The sequence below is a fragment of the Channa argus genome, chromosome 20 (assembly GCF_033026475.1).
Source record: "Channa argus isolate prfri chromosome 20, Channa argus male v1.0, whole genome shotgun sequence".
In the NCBI taxonomy this organism is placed as follows: domain Eukaryota; kingdom Metazoa; phylum Chordata; class Actinopteri; order Anabantiformes; family Channidae; genus Channa; species Channa argus.
The window spans coordinates 10,172,099-10,199,187 of record NC_090216.1 but is presented as its reverse complement, the minus strand read 5'-3'; the positions used below and the strand labels follow the sequence as shown (position 1 = coordinate 10,199,187).

At 35.9% G+C, this 27,089-nt stretch overlaps 1 protein-coding gene across 1 annotated transcript in view; it reads left to right on the top strand.

The window, feature by feature from the left end:
• Positions 1-27,089, top strand: part of LOC137105966 (protocadherin-15-like) — a 157,045-nt gene that overhangs the window by 72,506 nt on the left and 57,450 nt on the right. Inside the window, exons 17-25 of the mRNA XM_067488842.1 lie at positions 3,238-3,370; positions 4,367-4,446; positions 6,810-6,903; positions 11,006-11,134; positions 19,065-19,184; positions 19,336-19,521; positions 21,717-21,953; positions 22,595-22,711; positions 25,641-25,781. Of these exons, the coding sequence (XP_067344943.1) occupies positions 3,238-3,370; positions 4,367-4,446; positions 6,810-6,903; positions 11,006-11,134; positions 19,065-19,184; positions 19,336-19,521; positions 21,717-21,953; positions 22,595-22,711; positions 25,641-25,781 (1,237 nt within the window). The remainder of the gene's footprint in view (positions 1-3,237; positions 3,371-4,366; positions 4,447-6,809; positions 6,904-11,005; positions 11,135-19,064; positions 19,185-19,335; positions 19,522-21,716; positions 21,954-22,594; positions 22,712-25,640; positions 25,782-27,089) is intronic.

Here is a 27,089-nt window from a genome sequence, read left to right as displayed (position 1 = left end):
TGGACTATATATGGCACAGCCCTATTCTAACTGGCTTGGCATTGTCCGACCTCATAAACAGAGGTGTTTGCCTTTCTGCATGTTGTCAAATGCTGTGTTTATCTACAAACACAAAAAGTGTGGCAGCTCCATTGGTAAAGCAGTTGTCCATGACTGACGGTTCAAACACCAGATTTTTCTTAACGTGTGTCCCTTCTGAGGCACTTGTGAAGAATTGATTTGTGGGCTGTCCTCAACTTTACTCAAACAGAATCATGTGTTTGTCTAATATGTCAATCCAGTGTAGCAAAACAGATAAATATGAGGTAACATTTATTATTATGACCTACTTTTATCCGTGGTAAAGTGATAAAATATATATTTTAGTATTAGATTGCTCTCTCCTATAATATTTCATCATAAAATCTAAAATCATCTCCTCTCATATTTGGTTCTAGCTGTGTATCTGCCAAATCAATAAAGAATGTGAAACACTGGTGATTGAGGTGGTTCACAGATTGTCCCCAAATTTCCCCAGACCCCCTGTTTATCTCAGTTGAAAACATAACCTGCATAGCAAATCAATAACTATCTCCACTACTTGAGTCATTGAAACTATGAGTCAGGATGCTAAATGAGCTGTGAGTTGTCTTCCTGGTGGCATTCAACAAAACATGTAACAGTATTCTTTTTTATAGAGTTAGGTTCTCTTCTTGCGAGTGTTATGTCTCCATGTTAGGAGGCTGGACTTGTGGATGAGCCCTTCATATACACATTTCCTCTAGATTAGATGTAGTCCTCCGTGGCCTAGATTGACACAGACTAGAATAAGGAAACAGTTACAGTATATGCTCTGGGTCTCATTTATACTTTCATCCAACTGGAGTGTAAGAGAGAAATGAGGGCAACACCAGAGAGAAGAAAAAGATTTGATAAGGTGTTAGATAAATAGCTAGATAGAGATAAGGAGATAATTTGCACTGTATTTTATGAGGCGAGTAATAAATTATAGAGGTGATACAAATTATTGAGTGACTTGAATCCAATTTGCGTACAACTCACTTCATCTAACTTACGTTATATAGGATATATAACATATATATTCAAATTCAAAGCTAAACATCAAATTTCTCTCTAGGAAACCTCTACTATAAAATCTCACGTCCCTCTGTCGAATTTCATCAATAATGCTTTTTGAATTGTTTTAATAGAACACTAGCTTCCCTCCCTGTTCCAGCTTACATTTTTCTCAGCCTTTAGCTCTTTATTTATTTATTGTTGTGAACGTAAACAGATTTTGTGGGCTATTGTTTAGACCTGAGGTTCTTTGGGTTTTTTCAGTCGATGATCCAGTTTGAGTGGAGTTAATCTCTCCCTTCTCTCCCTGCTGAAACCCAGTGTTCCTGCCAAGTAGGAACACAGGCTAAATCCATGCCATTTCTAAGTGTGAGTAAAAGCTGATACTATGTGTGGGAAAAACTGAGAAACTCAGAAGTATTTTGAGCTTTCTCTAACTTGTTAATTAAGAAATGGTACCAAACTTTAGATTAGAATTTGCTGTAATTGCAGCGGTATGCCAGTTCTTCCTGTTGAGACAGTTTTACCCAGATGATCTATGAGGTATCTTTATGTGTGTCTGTATCAGGCTTCAACATTTAATTCAGCAAGGAGGTAAGTAATTAAAGTATATTTAAATCTGTAAACCTCACTGATGGGCCTGTCAGTACAAACCTACTCTGTGTACCAAAACACTCTCCAACCTCTGAATAACTAGTTTTACATTTAAAATGCTGATTCCAAAATTTCCTTCATTCACTTGATTATCCTGGGTTTTCTTTCCTATTTATTCGTATTTTTGGCTTCCTTAATTTAGATAGCTATGTTCATGAAGGTAGAATGACTGGTTTATTAAACATGTAAAGCAGCCGGAGAAGAATAACGCTGATTCATTGTTGGTGCAGAAGTGGTCTAATATGTAATAAATTAAAAGTTTTCCCAGAAAGTAACCTATGCGCTCATATCCACAAAGTAAAGTTCTTGCTACCAGAACCCTTTATTTTGAAGGAACAAGTGTGACTCAGGTTATCAGATATTTTCAAAAAAGAGAAAACAACACAAGGACACAAGCTGTTTACAATGCTGGAAATAAATACCTCTGTCAATTTTAGATCATTACAGTGACATGCTGTTTTGGAATAAGTGTTATGTTGATTAAAAATGTCATTGAATACAGCTTATTGGACAGCCAAAGCTGTTTATCAGAGGGAAAGTCAACACTGTGTAATGAGGACTTGATTTTGCAAAGTGAAACAATCTCCTGCCAGCTACTACTCCAAACACATTTTCTATTGATGTTGTTGCCTTATAAATTAGAAAGTCTGTGTAATTACTTTTCTTTTAGTTAAGTCACTTTTAAGCACATTTCTTCTATAGAACCTATAATTATACAATTCTCTCTTGATCCTAATGCAGTTTCAATACCTGCTGAGGCATTTGCAAGTCAGTTGGTTTAGTCAAACTTATATACTTGTATTTAATAGTGGTTGGTCTATAATAACTCAGGTAATTCCTCTGCCATTGTGGACAAACTTCTTAACAATATTCATTTTAGTAGGATTTAATATTGTTTGTCTACTGGTGCAGGCTTCACTTTGAAGCAATAGTTGAGATTCTCAAGGTCTTCAAATATGCCACCATGCGTCATAAGGTTGGTAACACAGCATAATAAAGGGCAGTGTAGAGGACAATATAATGCTGCCCTACAGACATCCTTCTATTAAAATGAAAACAGATGATTTCTCTTGGTCAAATGGCATCACTCTACATGAATGAATACTTGGAACAGGACTTGTTTGTCAAAATGAACAATAAAAAGCTAAAGACCTGCAAAAAGATGTTTGTAAACCCAGCAGCAGAACATTGTCTGCTGTCTTTGCCAGTCACGCTGTTGTTGACTTCACACTATCGATTAGTTAAACACAGCATGAAGTACAAAGAAACAAACACTGGCCAGCCACTCCTAAGTTAAATAATAGACCATTCATCCTCCCTGACACTGCTTTTTTTAACCACTATCCTCTTGTGTTGCCCTCAAGCTCTTCTATTCCAATTTCTCTGCTCTCATCCCTCTGTAACATTCCTCTACCACCCTTCCTCCTCCATTTCCTTCACTGTTACAGAAGGTTTCTCTGTATTTGTACACTCTCCGTCCAATTTGCCTTATCAAATTCTCCTCTGCCACCCTCTCTGTTTCTTCAGGTCATCCATTACTACGGTCTACATTGAAGTTTTGCCCCCAAACAACCAGAGCCCTCCACAATTCCCCCGGCAACAGTACAACCTGGAGATCAGTGAAGCTATGAGAACAGGGGCCACACTGCTTAATCTGCAGGTATACACCCACTCCACATGTGAGCATTTCTACAGTATTACTTTTAACTTCCAATCTCAACTTTTGATTCCATATAGCATAAATATTATTTTTAGCCCTTTCAACCTTTTGTCTATTTAAAATATTTCAGCCATTTATCTATTACCGCTTATACTTCTAGCTGTTTTAACCCTTTATGAATTACTTTTGGGTTATCAATTATCTTTATTTTATTAGCTTAGGTTTTACATTTGGATATTTCATTATTCACTTACTTTTAACTGTTTCTTTAACTTAGCTATTACTTTTATCTATTTTAGTAGCTTATCAATAACATTTAGCTATTTTATTAGCTTAACACTAGGTATAATGTTTCTTTTGATTTCATGATTTAATCTGTTACATCTAGCTTTCTCTGAGGCTTCTCCTTCTCACTTTTACGTATTAACTTAGCTATTACTTTTAGCTCTTTCAATAGCTTATGTATTATTTTTGTCTATTGTTTTAGCTTATCAATTTCACTTAGCTGTTTTATTAAGTTAGCTAACTGTTATGTTTAGTATAACATAGCTTAATTCATTAATTTTATTCACTTGGTTTATTATTTTTTTTGCTATCCTAAGGACGAACAATTCATTATCTTATCTTTTACTTTTAGTTATTTCAATCATTTATTAATTGAATTATTAAACTTTTCAATAATTCAACTATCCAGTTTATCTGGTACTTTTACCTGTTTCACTAGTTTAAGCTATTTCATGTACTTCCTTACCTTTATTTAATTTCAGTAGCTTAATAAACTTAGCTTTAGTTAAGGTATGTTGATTTCATTGTCTTCTCCCAATAGGGACTTTTCGCCCACCAGTTTATGTCTGAATAATTAGGTTTATAGGATTTCATCCCTTGTTCACCCATAGCAGGCTCTTTCACTGTTGCTTTTAAGTAACTCTGTTTACTTGCCAAAGTGAGTCCCAAAGTGAGTGTAATTGTATTTGCCTGTCTCTGTTTTTTCATAAGGCAGTGGATCGGGAGAGAGACCCCATCATCTACAAAATCATTAGTGGTGACCCCCTTGGATATTTTGCACTACAGCATGAGTAAGAGCGCGCGCGCGCACACACACACACACACAAACACACACACACACACACACATACACACACACACACACACACACACTTGTTATTTTATTATGATTGATCAAAACTAGGACGCTTGCTGTAGTTAATATTTTCTGAAACTGAAGCAATACACTTTTTGTTATGTTTATATGCTAGGGCTGGGTCAGTAAAATGATATTGATAGTTATGGCAATATGAACTTCATTTTGATTTTGATGATAAACAGAGTTTTTAGTCTATAAATCTTCAAAATCTGGGTCAACACCGCTGCACAGCCAATTAGAGCTCAGTGTGTCGGTTACGTAGCTGGCATGTGTTGGAAAAAGAACACATGCACTGTTTGGATGCCAAAAAGAGTAAAGGAAAAAACAAACAAACAAAATACTTTGGTAAAATCAGGTATTTCCTAGATTTAAATGTAAATAGTCATGTCAATCACTTAAAAAAACATTTAATATTTCCGCTTTTTTGCGTAGCCACAATGGGTGCTATCTGTAAATTGTATAATTGTGCAAACATTCACGTCAAATTCTATTCTTGTAGCGTGTGTGTTTGAAAACATTCTAAATTATATTCTTAATATAAAAGGGCTTGGTCTGGTCAAGGGCTTTAAATAAACACCAATTCTCTCATTTTCACATTCGCACAGTTACCACACAGACTCTGAGGGCTTTTTTGTATTTATTCATTTGTTGCTCATAAAAAATGCATTTCTGAAAATGCATTTCTGGTGCATTTCTAGATGGAAGAGAAGAGACAAACACTAAGGAAAGCATAAAGTAAGAGAATGGAGGGAATTTTTGGGAAGATAAAAGCAGGGCAGGGGCTGTAAATAATTTGGGACAAAATGATAGAGGTTAGAAGTAAAAATCCTAAAAAATAAAATGGGATGAAATTATGAAATTATAACAAAGATTCAAATGAACAGAGTTTTAACTTCTGCATTCTAATAATATTTCAAGGGTTTCACCAAAACTAGTAAAATCTCCCATTTCCAAAATCTGTCATCAGTGGCGAGACTTGTCTTTCTACTACATGTGTCACATGCCATACATCTTAGATTAGCATGAAATAAATCGATTTCTTGTTGTTAGAATGTGGCTCGGTTAAATAATCTTAATGTGTGAAACAAATGTGTGAAACACTAATGGGTAATATATTCACACTATATGACTACAGAAATAGTGAGCATACGTGTGTTTCTTTTAAAGTACATTTACAGGTCTTTGTATTTAATGAATCAACCATAAATATACCTGAACCGTCAACAGCTTCAGATATTTCCTTTTGTAGACCACACACATTTACTAACCACACAGACACACAACCCTACACACACTGCCAGATGGTTTCTAGTTCATAAAAATGGAATAAATTCATCAAAATATGTTTAAATCTTCACTTGGCAAATAGAAAAGTGTAATTATTCAATGCCGAACATTAAAGATTTCTGCATGTTTTGAACAGTCAATCATGTCTCAAACAGGCTGCATCGAGGCAGTTAGGTGACATAACTTACAGTCCATTTTTACCTATGCTGTAATTATTTTCCTAAACTCATACTTTCGCATGTTTGACTATGATACTTTGCTAATGAACTTTAAATAAAATAATTTACTGAATCATAAATGGTGAATAAACTGAGCCTGGGATCATTCGTCCAATTAAAATCTCATTGTGCTTTTTGTAAAAAAACAACATTCCAGTCCTTTGTTTTTTTTACCAGTAAATATATTGACCTTGTGGGAGCCATTCATTATTATTGTCAATTTAGCACTTTATTAATCTAATAAATAAAAGATTTTGCTCTAGTTTTAACTCGTTTTGCAAATAAATCTAGTTTTATGACCTAAGGATAAGGTTTTCACTAACATCACTGAGCTATTATAGCAGCAAAACCCAAAAGGGCATTCCTTAATATCATTGTGGGCGAGGCATGAGATCCCTTCTGCATTACCGAACAACCCATAATAAAAATGAAAGTACATTCCTAAGTGTTAAAGCTGTTAGGCAGTGGTTATCAGTGCTTGCAACTCTCGTAAATCTACAAATTTGTGTATAAGGTATGTAAGAAAATAAACCTGGTTTGAAACTTGGAATAGAATAGAAACAGATAAAATGGATGAAAGTGTCAGTATGGAATAAGCAATATGGTTAGTAATCAGTCTGATGAAATTAAACTTCTCATAAAACTACATTAAGACTAAGACTCCTTTTTTCATGTGTGTGTTTTAAATTGTATGCAAAGTTTTTTTTTTTGTTTGTTTGTTTTTTCTGTTCTCTAGTTTCAAGCTCATGCCTTAAGGGTTAACATGATTCTGTGTGTATTCATTTTCCAGGTCAGGGTATTTGGTTCTGGACAAGCCTCTGGACAGGGAGTCTCTGGATTTTTATACTGTGGTCGTCACAGCCTCAGATGGACACCCACATGGGGTAAAAAATAAACTCCACTGTGCCATGCAGATATTAACTGGTTCACTATACCTGATTTGTTTCACATCTCTGTGGAAATAAACTGAGTGGATTGTGGAAGGAAATCTACCATGAAATTCAACAAACAAAAACTTATAGGTGTTTTTTTGGAAATATTGGTCATTTTGTGTAAAAACGAAAACCTTATTGACCATCAAAATAAAATGCCTAATTCTATTTATATAAATTAACTTTAAACAGATGGAAGGTCATAGGGATCACAGATTTTTGTGGGCCTCTACAAAAAGCCAATTAAAATCTGATTTAGCACACTTGCCTAAAAATTTTGTGTTTAGTCATTTAATTTGTGTCATTGAATAACATGAAAATCTCTTGTCCTTTTGTTGTTTACTTCAAGAACTTTAATCAAAAACCTATTAAAAAAAAAAACGTAGACTTTGCGACAAGAGAACCAGAAACGCAAACATGACCTGGTTTTAAGACTTAAATAATAAATAAAATGACTTAAATAGTTCAATAGTTATGAAACGTAATGGGACCTGTGAACAGAAACCGCAGTTTAGATAATAGGGAACATTGATATAGTTGAGGTTCACCTGCCCTTTAGATCTTGTTTATATGATTGCTTATGTGTGTTAGTAACAACTGACATTAAGTCATTGTCACATGAAAGTCAAAAGAAGACATTCGATGAAGTTCTGCAGGACTCCCTTATTTCCTTCATCTTTGGCTCTCCGTCTATCATTACTTCCTTTTCTGTTCTCTTCCCATCATCATCCATCTATTAGTCTAGCATTAAAAGAAGTTTGTCCTCCCCCCTTCGTCCTTCTCTTTACTGACCCTCCCCTCCTGCATGTGTCAATTAAAACAGAAGGTAAAGTTTAAGGTCCCTCTGAGGACAGAGAAAGCAGATTTGAATAATCTGACCTTTTCCGTTACACACATGCTCAAACACAATGTGGAGGGAGAGAACAAGTGGGAGGAAGAGAAAGAGGAAGGAGGAGAGAGAGATGTGAGAGGTATTCAGATGGCTCTTATTACCTTAAGGCTGGCACACGCTTAGTAACTGTTCGGCCAATTATGAATGTAATTCAGTCGTGATTGACTGGTCAGACCTAGTTGGTCCTAGTCAGCACCAGTCTGGCCTAGTTGGCAGAAGTGATCATTAGGTGTGTGCTGTCTAAAAATTCTTGTCTTTAGTCTTAAGACCCAGTTGCTGTCAGTTGGTCTCACAACGATTCGTTTAAATACGTATCAGCGACCGATGGGGTCACAAAGGAGGCAGACCTACAGTAACTACAGCTTTACCTGAACATAGCTTTGTTTTAGAAAGTTGTTGACTGTAGTTCACGTTGTCCTCACTTTTATATCCGTGGTTTTGCTGGTGTTTTTTTTTTTTTTACAGCTTTTGTTTTTTTACCCACAAATTAAGTTAAAAAGTCAAAGTTCCTGGTTACTGCCATATTTGTCCAGATTACCCTGAACAGTTGTTAAGTGTCTTGTCCCCAGTTTACTCAAACGTTAAGTTTGTGCTACACACACTGTTAGACACTAAAAATCTGTGATGTGAAACAGTGTTTATGTTTGAACTGCCCAGTCTGTGGTGTGTCCTCAGCTTTACCAATTGTACTGTGTGCTCCTACTTAGTCAATTGCTCTCTGGACCATGAAAATTATTGAATTATCCTTGTGCCCCAAAGGTCTTTAAGTCAGAAAGTGGCTAAAAGTAGTTTGGACATTTTTCTTCTGGACCCTCCATTATATTATGAACGAGAGCTAAAAAGGAGCAGAGAATTGGGAATAGAGACAGAGACAGAGAGAGGAGGTATATGAGAGAGCAATGGTATGAGCTACACAGGAAGTCAGAAGGCATGACAAGAAAAGAAAGAAATGGAAAAAGGAAAAGAGAAGATTGTGGTGTAGTTGCCTTGTACAGGCCCATTAATCAGCATCACTTGAAAGGCCTTGGGTTGTCTTCATATGCAAGTACACACACACACACACACACACACACACACACACACACCTGTCTGTATCCCCTATTATTAAATGTCCCGTTGTGAGAGTGTCAGACTACAAAATGCCTAATTGGCTGTTTGGCCAGTGAATCCATCATACTGCCACAGATTGAGGACCTTGCAAGCTGGTGCAGTAAAGCATATCTTCTGTAAGGACACTGTACAGTAGGATGCAACTTGGATGCAGGCAATTTTCTGTGTCCACTAGAAAATATTTAATTTAAATAATGAATTACAGTAGCTGCAATAGAGTTGAATTAACTACTGTTGCTTCCTTGATAAATGTAAAATCTAATTTAGTCTGTATCTAAACAATAATGATATATATATCTATAGATATAGATATCTATATAGATATATAGATATCTATATCTATATATATATATATATATATATCTATATCTATCTATCTATATATATATATCTATATATCTCTATCTATCTATCTATATATATCTATATATATATATATCTATATATATCTATATCTATATATCTATATCTATCTATATATCTATATCTATCTATATCTATATCTATATATCTATATCTATCTATCTATCTATCTATCTATCTATCTATCTATCTATCTATCTATCTATCTATCTATATATCTATATATCTATCTATATATATATATAATATTAAACATTTCCAGATGGAAAGCATATATTATTTCTTTGACCCTTTAGTCCTAAACAATGGCAGCTGGCTATAGCTTCATCAAGACAAACTCTTTGTGTCTGCACCTTCACCAGCAGTATCCACAGCCCACCTTTTCATTTTATCAGAACTTTTTCTGCTTTACATGTATTAGGTTTTGGACAAACTGTTTTGTCAACTGTGAGCTCTTGACCTCAAATTACATCCATCACCACATGCCATGCCGACCTCAAAAGCCTGTTGTCACATCTGTGATTGTAACACTCCTACACACAGCTTTTCCTCTTTTCACCTTACTAAATTGGTCTCCCATCCACACCATCAACATCCATAGTTAATCCACTGCAGTTGTTAACTTTTAAGAGTGCTTAACTGTCATTTATTTTGCTGACTCTTGGAAGTTCTTATTTTCCATCTTTCCATTGATGTCTGCTAATAAAACAATAGAATGTTGTATTATTAATTAAACTCAAAGTGGCCATCATAAAGTAGTCCCAATTGAAAAAACATTGATGTTCATCATTGGCTTGTTGTGGAAGCCTGCACATTTGTTCGTGGAAGGCAAACTAGAGCTAGCAAACTCAAAAACTCAAAAACAAACCTGCTCCCCCTGCCCTCACATTCCAACCAGCCCTTGACCCGTTTGCAGATTAAAGGTGCAGTAACAGTCCACCAAGTTTTAAATTAAACTATTTAAATTTTCTTAACCACTGTCACTGGCAGTAAAGATTGTGAAGACAAACGGCACCTTTCCCTTTGTGCTGCTTGTATAATTTCACCCTGCAGTTATAAAGCAAGACACTGGGGAACCTTGCATTTCCCAATTCAAAGTACTGTTAGGTTGATTTAGAAATGAAATGACCCATAAAAAATCTCTGAAATGTGAACTGACAGCCGAGTACCATATTTTAACTACCCTGATTTGTGTAATTGTGATGTAATAAACAACCACTAAGTAATCTATTAGGGTTATGTCTTTTATCTGGATAATAACCTTTTTGATGTGATATATTATAGAATTATACCAAAAGTTGAACTATGAACAACTTTTATGCCATAAAACTCTAATTATTTAGTAAAGCCAGACCTGAACTCCTATTGAGTTAAATTAGCAAACAGGCTTTTTGTTTTTTGTTTGTCTGTTTTATTTTCTTTCTTTTTCAAGTTAATCTGAACACAACCTACAGTAGCAACCCTTCTTTCATTTGTTAAATAATATAGCTGTAAGAAAGCAGGTCAAATAGTAATGGAATTTAAATTTTTAAACCCTCTGAAATGTAAAGATGGATTTGTCCTGTACTCAGGAAAAAAACAGATTCAGATATCAATAAAAGATTCAGATATCAATAAAACAATGCAGTACAAAATCTTGTTGTTTAACTGACCTGAATAAAAATCACAAATTTATGCATGTGTGTTTAGACTTCAACTGCAACGGTGACCATTGTGGTGACAGATGTTAACGACAATGACCCGGTGTTTGATTCTTCACTGCCATTGAATCTCACTGTCATGGAAGAGAAGAATGATGCCTACATTGGACAAGTCAAGGTAGGAGGATGAACACAGTAACACTCTAAAAGCACTAGACAGAAATGGCAAATATACACATATCTCACTGACAACATTTGAAATAATTTATGATTTATATAATAATATAATTTTATATAATAATTTATACATAACAATCTATATATCCAAACTGTGAACATGGAGGACAGCGTGCATTTTTTTGTTTTAGATTTTTATGCACTTTTTTCCTGCCCAAATTATTTTCCTTTTTTAATGAATCATAAACAAAAATGCTAATTCTGATTACTGATTACTAATAATTGCTAATTCTGATTACTGTAAACTGTAAGATTTCAAAACACTTTGGGAACAGAAAAGTTAGCATTTAAAATTTGTAACATAAAAAAACGTAAAAAAAAACCAAAAATTGTGTTTTTTTTACAAAACATTTTTTCTTGCTCCTTTTTCACAGTAATGTTTCCTGCATTAATCTGTCGGCTGGGATTTATTTGTTGTTATTATAATGGTTTCATAGGTTAGTGTGTGTCCAACATGTACAACCCCAATTAAAAAAAATCTAGGACGATGTTTAAAATGTAAATACAAACGGAATTTAATGATTTGCAAGTCTTATCAACCGATATTTTATTCACAAGGGAACATTCACAACGGAACAACATATCTAATGTTGAAACTGAGACGTTTTACCATTTAATGGAAAATATAAGCTCATTTTGAATTTGATGGCAGCAATACATCTAAAAAAGTTAGAACAGGGGCAACAAATTAGGGTAATTGGCAACAGGTCAGCATATGACTGGGTCTAAGAGGAGCATTTCAGAGAGGGAGAGCCCCGGTGTAAAGGTGGGCAGAAGTTCACAAATCTGCGACAATCTGTTTTCAAAGATTATGGAACAATTTCAGAGAAATGTTCTTTAACGTAAAATTGTAAAAGAGGATCCCAGAATCTACAGTATATAATATCATCCAAACATTCAGAGAATCAGGAGGAATTCTAAACTTCAAACTGAAGGTTAAAACTGGATGTGATCTTCAGTTTCTCAAGTGGTACTGCATTAAAAACAGTTATGACCAGGAACACTTCCAGAAATCAGTGTCTGTGAACACAGTTCACTGTGCAATCCACAAATGCTGTAAAAAAACTGTATCATGCAAAGAAGGCATATGTGAACATGATCCAGAAACACCGCCGTGTTCTCTGGGCCAAATCTCATTTAAAATGTTCTGTGGTGAGATCAAAATTTTAAATTCTTTTTTGGAACCATGGATGACGTGTCCTGCGGACTAAAGAGGATCCAGCTTGTTATCAGTGGACAGTTCAAAAGCCCGCATCTCTGAGGGTATGGGGGTGCATTAGTGCCTATGGTGTGGGCAGCTTATACATCTGGAAAGGCACCATAAATGCTGGAAAGTACATAGAGGTTTTAGAGCAGCATATGCCCCCACCCACACAAGGCCCTGCATGTTTTAGCGAGACAATGCTAAACCACATACCACAGCCATGTAGTATACAGCATGGCTTTGCAGGAGAAGAGTCCGGGTGCTGAACTGGCCTGTCTACAGTCCAGATCTTTTACCTAAAACGAAAAATCTGCCAACAGTGGTCCAGGATTGTTGAGCAGCTCGAATCCTGCGTCAGATAAGAATGGGAAAACATTCCTCTCTTACAACTCCAGCAACTAGTCTCCTCACTTCCCAGATGTTTACAGACAGTGGTTAAAATAAGAGGGGATGTTACACAACCTGACACAGGAGAGTTTGGGAGTCCCCACCTGTCAATATCCTGAGCCTTTTCCAGGTGAGATGGATGTGAACACGGATTTAATGACTTTGAAAAATCCTGTCCGGCCTCAGTGTCAGACAGCAGTGTGTCAGTGTTTCTGCTTTGTTTGTTTCATGGGAAATTCCCCCAAACAAACCTATCTACAAAGGTGCTGGGTGGGGGGGAACCATGGTCTCACACCTTAGAGGTGTGAATGAAAACTTAATTTTCAGTATGAATGAAAACCCCACAAACTTCTGAAGGCATAAAGGTGGTCCTACTACTCTTCTGCTTTTACATTGCGTCACATTTTCTGTGCTATTCCGTTGTTGTGTTGTAAACTCACAACTATACATCAGAGAGAATTATTAAAGGTGAAAATCTATTTTAAATTTGGACAAGAAGCAGATTTACTGAGTTTCTGCTTCTATAGATCATAAACGTTGTGTTTACTGGAATCAGCTGAGAGTAGAAACTTCCCCCCTCATGTGTTTGTTACAGCAGCTCCTTTTCACGACTGAGGAGACGATCAGACTGTTCTCCTATTTGTACACGGCAACGTCACCAGTGATAAATTAACAGATTTGAAATATAAAGAGTAGATTTAACACTGATGTTGCTGTGTACCTGTATACTTGGTTTGGTTTCAGAGTGTGACTGCCGTTATTCAGGAAAACAAATAGCCCGTCACGAGGCTGAATGTGTGGCCATTAGCATCTGGAAAAGAGACACTTTGCATTGGTTAAAGTGTGTCTCTGAAAACAGGGACACAGGCACACAATGGTTAAACCTTGTCTGTCCTTTAAAGTGGGGGAAAAACACAAATACAGAAACTATTGTAACTGTGATTCCACCCAGTCTCCTTTAATCTGTCTTCATGAACAAATACATTTTATTTTTTCTGCTTTAACTACACTATTTCAGGCATGATTTGTCTTCTGCTTTCTCATTACATATTTCTTGTTTAGAATATAATGAGAGTAAAACAGCGCTAAAATAATACATTATTAAATTAATCTCTCCATTGTCAGTGTTTTTTTTTCTATGGCTCGGAAAATATTTCCTGATTCCACCCAGTCTGATCCTGGTGAATATTTTGCTCAATTGTCATAAGAATGACAAACTCACGCCGCAGAGGCCTAAACTTTCAATGGCTGCATCTGTTAGTGAATCTAAACACAGTTCCCTGGTTACCAGAGAAAGCTGATTCTCTGAGTATCCCCGATTACATGGAAAAGCAGTCAGTGAGTCAGGCAAGCACCTCGCATGGCAGCTGCTGTCTTTAATATGAGTGTGAATTGATGCATATAAAGCAACATTATAAAGGGCTTTTGACCGCCCTATAGGCAGATTATTAGTTAATGTAGAGGAGCTACTTTCTCTGTTTCTCAGTGACACGGTGCCTGAAACCATGATCTTTACAGCAAAAAAGTGACCAGCACCTAGTGATGCACATTTATGAGTAATGACAATAGACAATGCCCCCTGACTGAAGTTACTATGTCCAAGCCACATTCTTGAAATAAAAATGGTTGAAGTTAGTCCTTGGAAATGCTTACAAAGCAAACTACACTGTATGTCAAATATGTTTTAGCCTGAGTAGTAAGGCTTGGAATCATACATGTACCCATGTTACTGTTTATTTTGAGCAGATTTCAATTTGTTTACGTGGAATGAGAATATTTAAACGTTTGTATTTGTATTTCCATCACAATTTGGTATTAAATTTTATTTAAAGTGCCATTTAATAAGTCCCTCAAAAGTCTAAAATGTAACCTTACCTTTTGTTATATTTGTACGGTTATATACTTTGTAGGAAAAATCTTGCTCCAAAGTTTACTGTCTTACAAAAGATCAACATATTTTTTTTTATCAATTATTAAACTTAAAGTAAACAACCCAAATAGCTGCAGCTGAAAAGTTGATTAAGTAATATTGAGACAGTGGAATTAATGGCTGGACCTTGAATATTTTGGTAACTGTTGCATGGTAGTGTTCTTGAGGTTTGAAGATTTCTTGCAGTAATACCTAGTGAGATCTCAATTCTCACAGTATAGATATTTTGTCTATGTTTAAGTAGTGGTAAAAATGAAAGAAATTAAATAAATTCTTGTAAATCTGACACAAAAATATGATTTAAACATAGATTCACAACATCTTTTTCATCACTGTAATGTGTTTTTACCTGCATAAGCACCCTCGTCTCTGCTTACTACGTACAAAGACTTCTGGACGTGTTCCAGTACTAATAACTGACTCATGTATTCCTCAGACAGGGGTCATGGGTAAAACTGACACTTTGATAGGTTCTGATCTTTTAAGATGCTCCCTCGGTTTCAAACTGCTTGGATTTGCTCCAAGCTTAATTCATAGCTTTTCCACACCAGTGTCAGGGGGTCTTTGATCAGCCTGACACTTTGCCAGCTTCTAAATGTTAATCATGCTTCTTTTCTTGAACACCAGGAATACTCCTGAGATAAATAAGTGCCCCTTGTACACTTTTAAGTTTGAACATGTTAAAACAAGAGTGTCATATTTTTCCTTATTTGGACCATTGGGCACAATTCCAAACTTTTAAATTGACTCTAATATATAGACATATAGAGATGTCATAATGTCATAATTTATGTCATATAGAGATGACATTTCATTCCAAGCCTTCCAAAGTTAAGCTCTTACTAAAGGCATTGACCCACTTAACCACTATGTGGCTGATTATGAATTACATTTAGTTGTGAAAACTGGTCGGACGTAGTTGGTCCTGGTCCGTGCAATTCTGACTCAGTCGGCAGAGAAAATCCTGAATGGTGGGTATAGATTTTAATGTTTAGTATTAAGACCCAGTCACTAAAAAATTGTTTAAACAAATGTTTTTTAAACATTTTTAATACTTACGGCTAGTATTTAAGGCAGACCTACAGTAACTGCAGTTTTTCCTAAATATAACATTGTCCTCACCTTTACATGCTTAGCTTTTGTTCTTTTACACACAAATGTTTAAGTTAAGTTAAAACGTTGCCGGTTGCCATTATATTTGTTTACGCACAAAAACAGATGAAAATTTCCTGGGATTTGCCGGTCAACAGCAAATATGAAGATTCCCAGTGGAATTATGGTGATTCGGACCACTTGAGGGGAGCTTTATGTTGTGATAGTAAACCCTATGCATTGTGAATAGCCTGCAATTCAAAATATCATACAACATGCATCACGATTTTCTTAAAAAACCTGTCACAAACTCAGGCATTTTAGGCTGCAACAATCACAGGAGCATCTTTAGTTATGCTATAGTAGTCTTTTGCAAATATATGATGGGAATGGTCTAAAAAAAACAGACTCCGAATTAAAAGCAATAGCACACAAACACGCATTTACACAAAAGGTAGGAATGAGATGGTGGCGTGACGGTTTCTCTGTAAGCATAGGAATAGACTGAAACACTTGTATTACACTATAATGTTCATTGGTGCAGCAAAAGAAATGTGCTCGAAACAGATGAAAAAGTAATTGATATCTGTAATTTCATTTAAGCTGCTGGTACATTTCTCAATATATCTAGGAATAAAATTAGAGGTAGTGTTGAGAAAGTGATAAAAAAAAAAGAGGGAAATTGGAAGAAAAGAGGTATGAGCACCTGAACATAATTGTAGAGAGACTGTATATTTCAGGCTTCAAATTAATTTATTATTTTCTTTTTCTTTTTGGCTATTGTGTGTTGAAGAGCAGGAGACATAAGGCAACTGAGACATAAGCCTATTGTGTTGCTGGCTTTTAACTCTCTGGCAATGTCGTGCTGAGGAAAGTGTGAGAAGAAAGTGAGGGAGGGATAAAACACAAAAAGGAGAGAGAAGAGGAAAGATAAAGACAGACAGAAAGCTGCGCACACACACGCACTTTTAACATCTGACTCTAAATCGGCACTCATCAGTAGGTTTGACATCAAGGTCATTAATCTAAAGTGCTATCGAAATGATTTCATCTATGCATTTATAGTTGGGTTTATAGAAAGGGTTTATTTTATGGACAATGTTTATCACATTTTACAGAGGGTTACTCTATGCAGGACACTGAATAGTGTTTGTTGCCCCTGACCATCTTCTAGTCTGGAGTCTGGTGGCTCTTGTATGGCTGTTATAATTGGTTAATTTGTGAACTTAATATCACATTTATGTCAGATTGCAATTATAATTACAAGTTTTCCACTTGTAATTCGTGTTCATCTCAACATCTAAGTTGTAATTAGAACTAAGAAACTTTGAGTTTTCTGCCTTGACACTTAAAAATGCAAAATTGTCCAAGAACACAACACATATGGTTTCTTCGTATCAGCCAGTCATTCAGTGCAGTCAAAACCCAACACCAATAGCTTTGGTGTTGTAAATGCTCAGTGTTTTAATCTTTAGATAACTGTCAGCTGTTTTTACTAAGCCTAACCAGCTATTGGCCGTAGCTTCATATTTAGCTTACAGGTACACTATGCAGTACATGGTGTCTTATGCTAAAAGGGATAAATATAATAACTGACAGTATTTTTGTAGATACATATTGTATATTACAGACACTTCATCTCTTTAACATATACTAAATTTAAACAAACACACAAATTCCATTCATCCTATCTGTTTCCTTTTACCAACATTTTTATCTCTCCATGCCCCTTTTTTCTGCTCTTTTTATCCATGTTTCAATTGGTGTCTCACTTTAGACAACCCAGGATAGTCACCCAGAAGCTGGATGCTCTATTTTGTGTTATAAACCTATAACACACATTTACACCCAGACAGTGCTGAATCACTGAATACAAATCACACCAAGAGGACTTCATTCTTCTCTCCTAGTGTCTACATTACACTGGCAGTCATAATTTCTATTAATCGTAATAGTGGCTCTTTGAAATAAAATAAATATTCAATGATCCGAAATTGGAAAAACAGGAAAAAATGGGTCACTGCAACAGCAAGAGATGAGATGTTACAGGTTATAAAATGCAATTTAAGTACTGTTGAGTAATGGCAATTAGGTAAACATTTGCTGTAGCCATCAATTTTGACATGGCTACTGAAGTTACAATGTATAACATTTAAGGTATAAAGAAAGAAAGTCTACATACAAAAGTACTGCACCTTTTTAATGTTGCACCATATTTCTTATTAATAGAGACTTTGCCTATAGACTCTACGAGTAGTAAATGAGCAATGTTAGAATGTTAACATGCTAAAAAAAAAAAATTAATCTTACATTACGTACATTATCATTGGGAGCATGTTAGCATGCTCCTTCTATTTGAGAGTTTGTCACATGGCTGTAGTTAAAATTATATGGTCACTTTTTAGAATCGCATACGCTTGTAAGACGCAGGTTGGGGTGGTGCAACAAGTGCCTGCAACAAGTAAAACACATAATGGAACACTTTGCCCAATTTTTTAGGAAGTGAAATTTGATACCACTGTCTCATTTACTCAGGTAAAGTTTAACAAATGCTACTGCTGGTAATTTCTCTGGACCGATGGCAATAACGGACGAAAAAGTGACTCAGAACCTGGGGAAATGTGAGGGGGGTGGAAAAAAGAGGTTTGTAGAGGGGAGACCCCAAGTTCTGTCTTTGCTACTTTGGCAAAACAATAACTAAAAAGTTTACATTTTTGCATATAATGTACTATACACGTGGGAGCAATAACATAAACAGTAGGAAAGAAGGTAGAAGCCAATGTGTGCAAGAAAGTTTAAAAACAGTAGTGCTGGGTTAACAATATGTAGGTCAAAAAGCCAGAATGAAATGATTTGTAAATGCAAAACTGACAAGTCTCTGTGAAACTGGAAGGCAGGAAATGTCATTGATAATTGTCTTCTGATTAGTTATCCATTATCTCTCCCTCTCACCAACACACACACATTTACTCACCCACTTACTAATATCTTTATTCCGGAAGAAAGCTTTGTAAATGTTAACAAGATTAAAAGAGGTTAAGAAGAGGTTGAAAGTGTTTTACCACATACATTTAGAGACATGCACACATTTAGCTTGATATCAGAGGAAGCGCATGTTTAATTAAAAGGCTGATTTGCCTCAAAGGCAGCCCGATAAATTGCATGAATTTCAAAATTACTAATTTAAGCCTTTAGTCCTCCTTTAGTTTTTTTATTGCTTGTTTGCATGTATTAATTTTTTCTTGTTTCTGTGTCTAGGCTACCGATCCAGATCTGGGTGCAAGTGGTCAGGTCCATTATCGGCTCGTCAACCACCTGAAACTGTTTGCCATCAACGCCACTGGAGCAATCAGAACTGCAGTGCCATTGGACAGAGAGGTCAGAAGAAGAAATACATATGCTCATATTTCACATAATTGACAGTGTTGGCTGAATACAATACAGTTCATACTGCCCTTTTTGACAGCAGTAAACTTTGACAATGAAGTCTGCATGAATGGTGCTTGACTGTGAATCTGTCATTCTGAAGGTCAAGGGTCACTACTTTCTAATTGTTGAAGCCTCCGATGGTGCAGTCGACCCCCGGAGATCCAGAATAACGCTGTCTATCACTGTTCTGGATGTAGATGACAACAGCCCGGTATTCACCCAACAAACTTACAGTCTCAACCTACCAGAGAATAGCCCCAAAGATACGGTCATATTACAACTAAAGGTAAGAAAATGTTTGGTGTATTTACAGCTAAATATCAATAATTTTCTTCAAAACACCCAACATTATTATTATTTTAAGTTTAGGTGTTTTAAAGTTGTTGACCTCAGATCTACTATCAAAGTCAGTGTGTGTACATGAACTTAAGTAGCCAAGTTACAGTAGGCTGATTTCTTAAGAGTCATAACTGATTTCACACACTGGGGTACGGGATTAGGGAAAATTGATTTTCCCAAGTAGATTTCTCCCAGAGAACACAAATTACTCTGTTATGTATACATGGAACCAGGGTTCCAATCAGCTTTCTCCAACTGGATGTGCATATCAGAAGGCTACAGACAAGACAGTGAGTCCACACAAAGTCTGAATGAAGTTTCCTTTTACAAGTCTAAATAAGATGTTTCTCACTACAGATTTTTTGGTTTGCACTGTTTATTATCAGCTATGTCTCTCCCCAATCTTTTGCTCTTTCCTCTGTGTCTGTCACTGTTCAACGACACGAACACAGCAAAAATAACCACAAGACAAAGACATAATAAAGAAAAAAAGGAAACAAAGTTGGAAAGCAGCATTTTCTGTCATATACAGTAACAATATACGAGCCAGGCTTTCAAATTAAATCTGAGGTGGAGAAAAAAATCTGATTACTTGTTTGCTGCATGGATTTCCAGTAAGTAATTTCCAGTTTCTGCATGTAAATTGCCCCCCAGATTACTTGAGAAAGCTGATTTCTGTGAGTAACCTGGTTGCATGGAAATACAGCCATCCTGAGGTTCAGATATGTAAAGTGAAGTAGCTGTTTATGCAACCAAAACTGTAAAACAAATGTGTACAAAATTGTTGGCATCCATACAAAAACAGGAGAAATAGCATTTGTATTTATAATAAAATTTAAAAAATGATTTAAAAACAAAAATCACAATATTTCTATAATACAACAATGGAAAATAAATGTTTGTTATAGGGTATTAAAAATGCTGTTGCATATCCATACAGATGTATTGCACATCTCCTGTATGCTGGCTCATGAGTAACACAAAATGCACTACTAAAACTATTGAGAATGTTAGAAATATTCTTTATTACATAACCCGGAGCAAATTTAATTTTAAATATTCCTAATTATTTTTTTAATTAAGATGTGTCCTTACCTATTATGAATTTTACTATTTAAAAACAAAATTAAGAATTCCTTTTAAGTAAATGTTTGTTATTATTGATTTGTTTTATTTATTATTAGTGGGGGTTTATTAAACATAGCATGTCTTTGAGCTTTTTTGGTGCTGCAATATACACTATGTGAGGTTCCAATTAACAAAATGCCAATAAAAATAGCTTTGTTATAAAAGATAAGTGCATCTTAGAGCATCTCTCCTGCTGGACACTCAGCCACTTTGAACTGTAGAACAATTGTAAAAAAATAGTCATGCCGATTTCATTGGACGCTAGAGCTGAGAGCTGCATTGTTCTGTCCGATGACAAGACTGTGAAGTTTATAGCCTGACACACTGTTGTTCCTACGCTGCTCTGTCAACAGTGTGATACAGCCAGATAAAGACAGTCAGTCGGGGTAAGATCCACCGATGCATGGAGTCTTGAACTTTTAGTCAGCCATTCCTGATACTTACAGTACTAAAAGTGGCCATGGTTGTGTGACGGGCTTAACAAAGGCTTATGCTCATTAAAGGACTTTCAAGTAGTAGAATAAATTTGCCTGTGCCTTCTAACAGAGATCTCAAATTCAGTTCAGAAGCATCGTCATGGTTCTTGCTTAGAGTTTTTTTTAGAAAATCTTTCTTTGAAATGACCAAATCTGTTAAATTTTACATTCCAGTCATCTCAAAAGTGTCCTTTAAAAGTCTGACTCTTTCTGAAAACACTTGCTTGTAAGTTGCAAAAATATCTACATGTAAGGTAGAACAAAGCTTTTCCCTGTAGTTATAGAGTAAAAATGCTACAGCAGGGAAAAATAAGATGTGGACCACTAGCTACACTATAAAGGTTACTACCACAGGTATCTCAGACATGCTGGCTCAAAACTGACCTAATGAAAATACTACAGTCTCTTACTGGCTCCAGCACATGTAGATGCTTGTCCTTCTGGCAAATATAAAAAATTCAACTTTTGAAAAAATTCACAAGGCATGATATTACTTTGTTTCTCATTCTCTGACTCTCTTCTTTTTCCTTCTCCGTAGGCAATAGACGCTGACCTCGACTCTAACCTCACATATCGAATCAGATCTGATGGCTTGGACCGGGAGATCATTCAGCTATTTCACATCGACCCCAGAACAGGGGAGCTGTCAGTTCTCAAGGTTCTGGACTATGAGGCACTGATTGACAAGGAGCACACATACACATTCATTGTAGAGGCCTTGGATGTAAAGGGTAATATGCCTCCTGGACTGGCCTCTGTAACTGTCAAAATAATGGTGAGTGTGTGGGTGTGTGTTAACAAGGACAGTGTTAAGTTAGGCTTAAAGTTATCTTAGTGTCTTTTCAGTTTACTAGAGAACAGGTATTGTAACAAGGCAGGCAATGCAAGATTGGCCGACTATTAAACAAAAGTAAAAGTTGAAAGTTTAAAAATCTTAACCTGAAACCTGAGGTTTCATTAGCTGTGGCAAAACAATGTTATTATAGTGTTTAAAATCCCTTTGACTTCCTTTGTCTGCAAACTCAAAAAACAAAGAACTTGCTAGCCTCAAGTCCATGTGTTGTCTACAGCCATGCACAGATTATTAGATAATGGGCCCCTGGGCACAGAAAGGTAAAGGCCCAATACACTTCAGACACCCAGAATAAAACACAATAAACTGAGAGAACGCTAGTGAGAAAAGATGACCATGTAATGATGGCACTTTGCAGCACTTTGTGATAGTATTTATTTCACACTTCATTTTTATGAAATGAAAACCCTATTAAATGTGTTTTCTAGTTATTCAACACAATTTAAAGTTAAATTGTAATTGTAAACTTGTAAAAAGAAACATGCTAATAAAAATGTTTTAACAGCCTAATTTTTCTAGCCACAGATAAACACATTTTTGCACGCATGTGTTTGTCTCTTTAGGACATGAACGACTTTTCTCCAGTATTCAGCCAGTCATCGTACCAAGGCATGGTTGCCCCTAATGCCGCCAAGGGAACCATTGTTGCCACGGTGATGGCCAATGACTCGGACCCTGTGGTGAGCATTTCCAGCTACTGCTATTCAGTCCAGCTGTTTTTCACGGTTCATTCCTTAAATTGATCCTAGGAATGATGAAAGACAATGATGCTTGTCTCCAGTGTGTGAGTATGTGTTTTAGATATCTTTACACATTCTCCCGTGGAGACTTTTTTGGTCAACATTGTGACACTTAAACCTGGCTTTTAGCTAAAGACATCTTTCTATTGTTGGCTTCTTTATTCTTCTTGCTGTAAAATAAAGGTTGGCTCTCTTCAGAGTGTGTCAGCGTAACTCATTAGATGGTCTAGTGCAGTTAACCCCAGATTTAAAAAACAGTAAAATGCTCATACTGAGATCAGAGTGCTTGTGTGAATTTCCTTAGCTCCTAGCTTCCTAAGCTTAGTTACAGCTTTTTGTTAGATGCTGATATAAAATGCAGTGGCGTTATGAGAAACAGCTCAATTTTTATTGGAAACAAAACAACCAGCTGGTAAAATGGTAATTTTATTTATTAATTATTTTATAGGAAATACATTTTTCTGATAAATTTTACTTAAAATCACAAAAGCATCTTTACTTTGAATTACCGTTCAGAGCCAACAAGCCATGTGTTCCTTTGACTAATGTGTTTGCTGTCTTACTTTATCAGCTAAATTGATTTAGACTTGAAGTTTAAGCATCAGGTTAGACTCTCTTGGGTCAAAAAAGAACAGTATACACTATCCAGGCTTTAAGCTGAAAAAGCAATTTCAGACTAGGCACAGACAGACAAGGCACTAAATAGCACCTTAACAATCCTGCATATAGATGACATTTATACATCCTTCAGAAATTAAATGTACTTCTAAACTCTAACGTTTTGCTGACACTACAAATTGGTATTTTGTGAAAGTTTACTCCTGGACATACAACTCTGAAGTACTCCTGACTACTACTCCAGAGCAAAATCTATGGATTTAGTTCAGAGGAAATGACAAAGAAAAAAATAAATTGCTTAAAATGAATTACAACAGTTTTAATGATGGTTACATTTTCTTATGCACTACTGTATCTAGAGGCCATCTTTAGGCTTGTAATATGTATTAAGCTGATTAAACAAGAGCAAAACGTAATATGATAATGACACTGCAACAACGACTTGTTTAGTGGTGTTTAGGTAAACAGAAGTGTGACCTACCTGGAAACCTTTCTACTTACTAGCAATGTGGATTTGTCGCAACTATATTGTAAACTTGCAGCTTGAATCCCATAATAACAGCATATATAGACTTCAGTCATTGTGGAACATTTTAGATCTATCATGTCTATTGGAGTATTTTCTTTCTCAGGGCATGACATCTATTTAAATAGCATTCATGTCTACGATTTTGTGTGATTGTGGTTGTGTAAAGACACAGTAGTGTGCATAATTGTATTTTTTTTGCAATAATAAAAGTAGTGAATGTATGTGTGCCCCAGTAATTTTGTTTAAGAAAAAATTATCCTGAGAAACACTTGATCCAGCTGTTTATTGTATTGTACACACACATTAAAATTTTGATTAACAGCAAAGTTGTAGTGTAAGCCTTAGGCTAACAAAATCAACGTAATACAGTGCTAGCATGTTCTGTCCAGCTATTGCCTCCTGTTCAGAGTTTTTTTTTTTTTCTCCTCAATTGTAGAGTGCTTTTTAAAGTTCATTCACGTCCATTAATTAAGCATTGATCATAATTTAATGATGATGGCCGCTGATGCCTTTGGAGAACCTCAAAATGAATCTTTCTCATTAACAGGCATACAGAGGAGTTGACCACAAGTTTTAAAATCCCAGTTTACGTTTAAAGATGTTTCTTCTTCCTTTTATCCTTAACTGTGGTAGTGGAAATGAGGCTTGTACAAATAGAAACAGGTGCATTTTTGTAAGTCTGACAAAAAAGCATGTGTCTGCATATGTCTGTCTGTGTGCGGACACAATGTTTTAGTCATGAATCCACACAGGGATTTGGGCATTTGACCCCAGGTATCAGGCATGCTGTCACAATGTTGGATTGAATTTCATATGAGACAGTGATATGCCTGCTACCACACCTCCTGAAATTGTGTAAAAATGCCATGAAGTGATGTTCCTTTCAAATCTAAATGCAGATAATCATTAACACCGAAAAACTATCTAGAATAAATACTGAGCCTATTTCTTTATCCTGTAAATCACTTTCAATTTTTAAAAGTGTCATATTAATAGAGATGGCTTACACTTTTCAAGTGACTTGAAGTTATTCCACAGTCGTTGCCATAGGTGTGCAGCTCTGCAATCTCGTTTAGTCAACTTTATATTGGCTTCCAACAATCTGAGCATGCACAGTGTTGGCAATTTAGTATAATATAAATATTGCTCATTTAAAACAGGTGAGGTTGGTCTATATAAGTCTGCAAACTGCTCCTGAGAGAGAGAATTTTTTTTGACAGGTTTTGGTAAACCTTTTTACCCTGAGAAATATATCAAGTGAATTTACTTTCCCACATTGAAACATGTGCTCATTAATGCATACTCAGGAATCATTCAGACAAAAGGTTCGCTCTCTAACAGATATTGTCTGTAAGGTAATCCCAGTTTATGTATTTATGACAGTTTGAGTCAAATAAGTCACACTAACTAAAAGTGGCTAATTACTGGCTGTATTTAAGAGGTTATTTCATGACCATAAGAGTCCTAACCTTAGACCTCAACTTTGCTGAGTGGTGACTTGTGTATCTGAACTGCTTCATGAAGAATGGGATGAAGAGATGATATTTGACATTTGTGTCCAAACTAAGTGCTTTGAATGTCAAACCCTGTAACAGTCATTATTACACTGCTTTAACTTCAGGCTTTTCTACAAAATAATTATAGTGAACCAGAAACTCTTAAATAGAGTGCCCTGCTCATTAAATCTGTGATCAGTATACTGTTGTTTCTTTCCCTTCCTAGGGCGCCCCGGCAGGTTTTGTGCGCTATAGATTGGACCATGAGGCTTATCCATACTCTGCCAGCATATTTGATGTAGAGGAACACACGGGACATGTTGTTACCAGAGTAAACCTCAATGAGGAGCCCAACCATAAGTTCAGTGTATGTATGCGCGCACACACTCAGTTTAGGTTCCAGTCAACCAGTCATAGAAGGGTAAATGTGCCATGAACACACTGCTTTGTCTTAAGGACGCACAAACATTCTTAGTAACCCTGCTGTTTGCAACATTCTGTAAAACCTTTCTTTAGCTTGTTGCAATTACAGGCATGTGACACTGAGCCTCAATGTTAATACAATGTAAATACAGTAAGTAGCACCACCACTTATGATATAATCCCCCATTTGGTGAATATGATTTCTTGAAACTGTAAACATCGGCATCAGCGCTGTAATTCATTAGAGACATTATTACTGGAAAATCTTTTTCTGATGCATTTTTGTACTATTCTGTTCAGTGGGTGGAGGTTTGGAACTACATCACGGAGTCATTACATAAATCAGCTTTAGATTTTACTTGCTTACTTGTAGCATTTGTTTACATACATGTCTTTTCAGAGTACCTTTTTAAATCACTATTCACTGTAGAGGGTACCCAGGAGTTGCTTATTAGATATAAAACTGTGTTTTCCCAGCTGCGCTTCTCAGTGGGGCTTTGGGCCATGCTAATTTCATATTTTCAAACCTTTAATTTAACCTTTAATTAACACAACAAGGACTCGGCATCCTCTAAAACTTTCTCTCAAGGGACTGATTCTACCTTATCAACTCCCAATAACTCAATCAAATTGAGTTAGTTGAGCATAAAATAAATACATTTTTACAAAACCAATACATTGCCACTAGCGACTAACTGCTCCACATCAATCACACTGAAATGGCCATACTGTATACTTTTTGGTATTAAAAATACATTCTTGGAGCAGGTTGGCATGTATAGAGCTAGAAAGTTTGCAACAAAATAGGAACCAGTTCAAACATTCAGTGCTTTCATTGTGGTAGGAAGCAAGTCACCTAACTACCAACAAAATCTAAGAGCTCTGCAATATCTGTAACAATTTCCCAGCTAAATTAGAGGGAGCAACCACTATATTTCAGGATCTTGATATTTCAGTGTGGCCCTCATTAGGATTCCTTTGGGCCATCTTAACAGTGGTTACCCCCAATTAAAAGAAGAAGAAAGGCTAAGCAGAAAAACTTAGCAGTCCAGTAGCATATACACACACTGTTCTTCATTTCCCATGCAAATGATAAGCTTTTACAATGTTGGCAATAGTAGATATTTACTGGCCTGTCATATATCAGATTAATTTTTTTTGCGTCAGCAGTGTATAAATGTGTGAATGAATCTCTTAGCAGTTTTAAAGGGAATGCGAAGTTACAGCACTGGACAGCCAGGTTGCAGGTAAG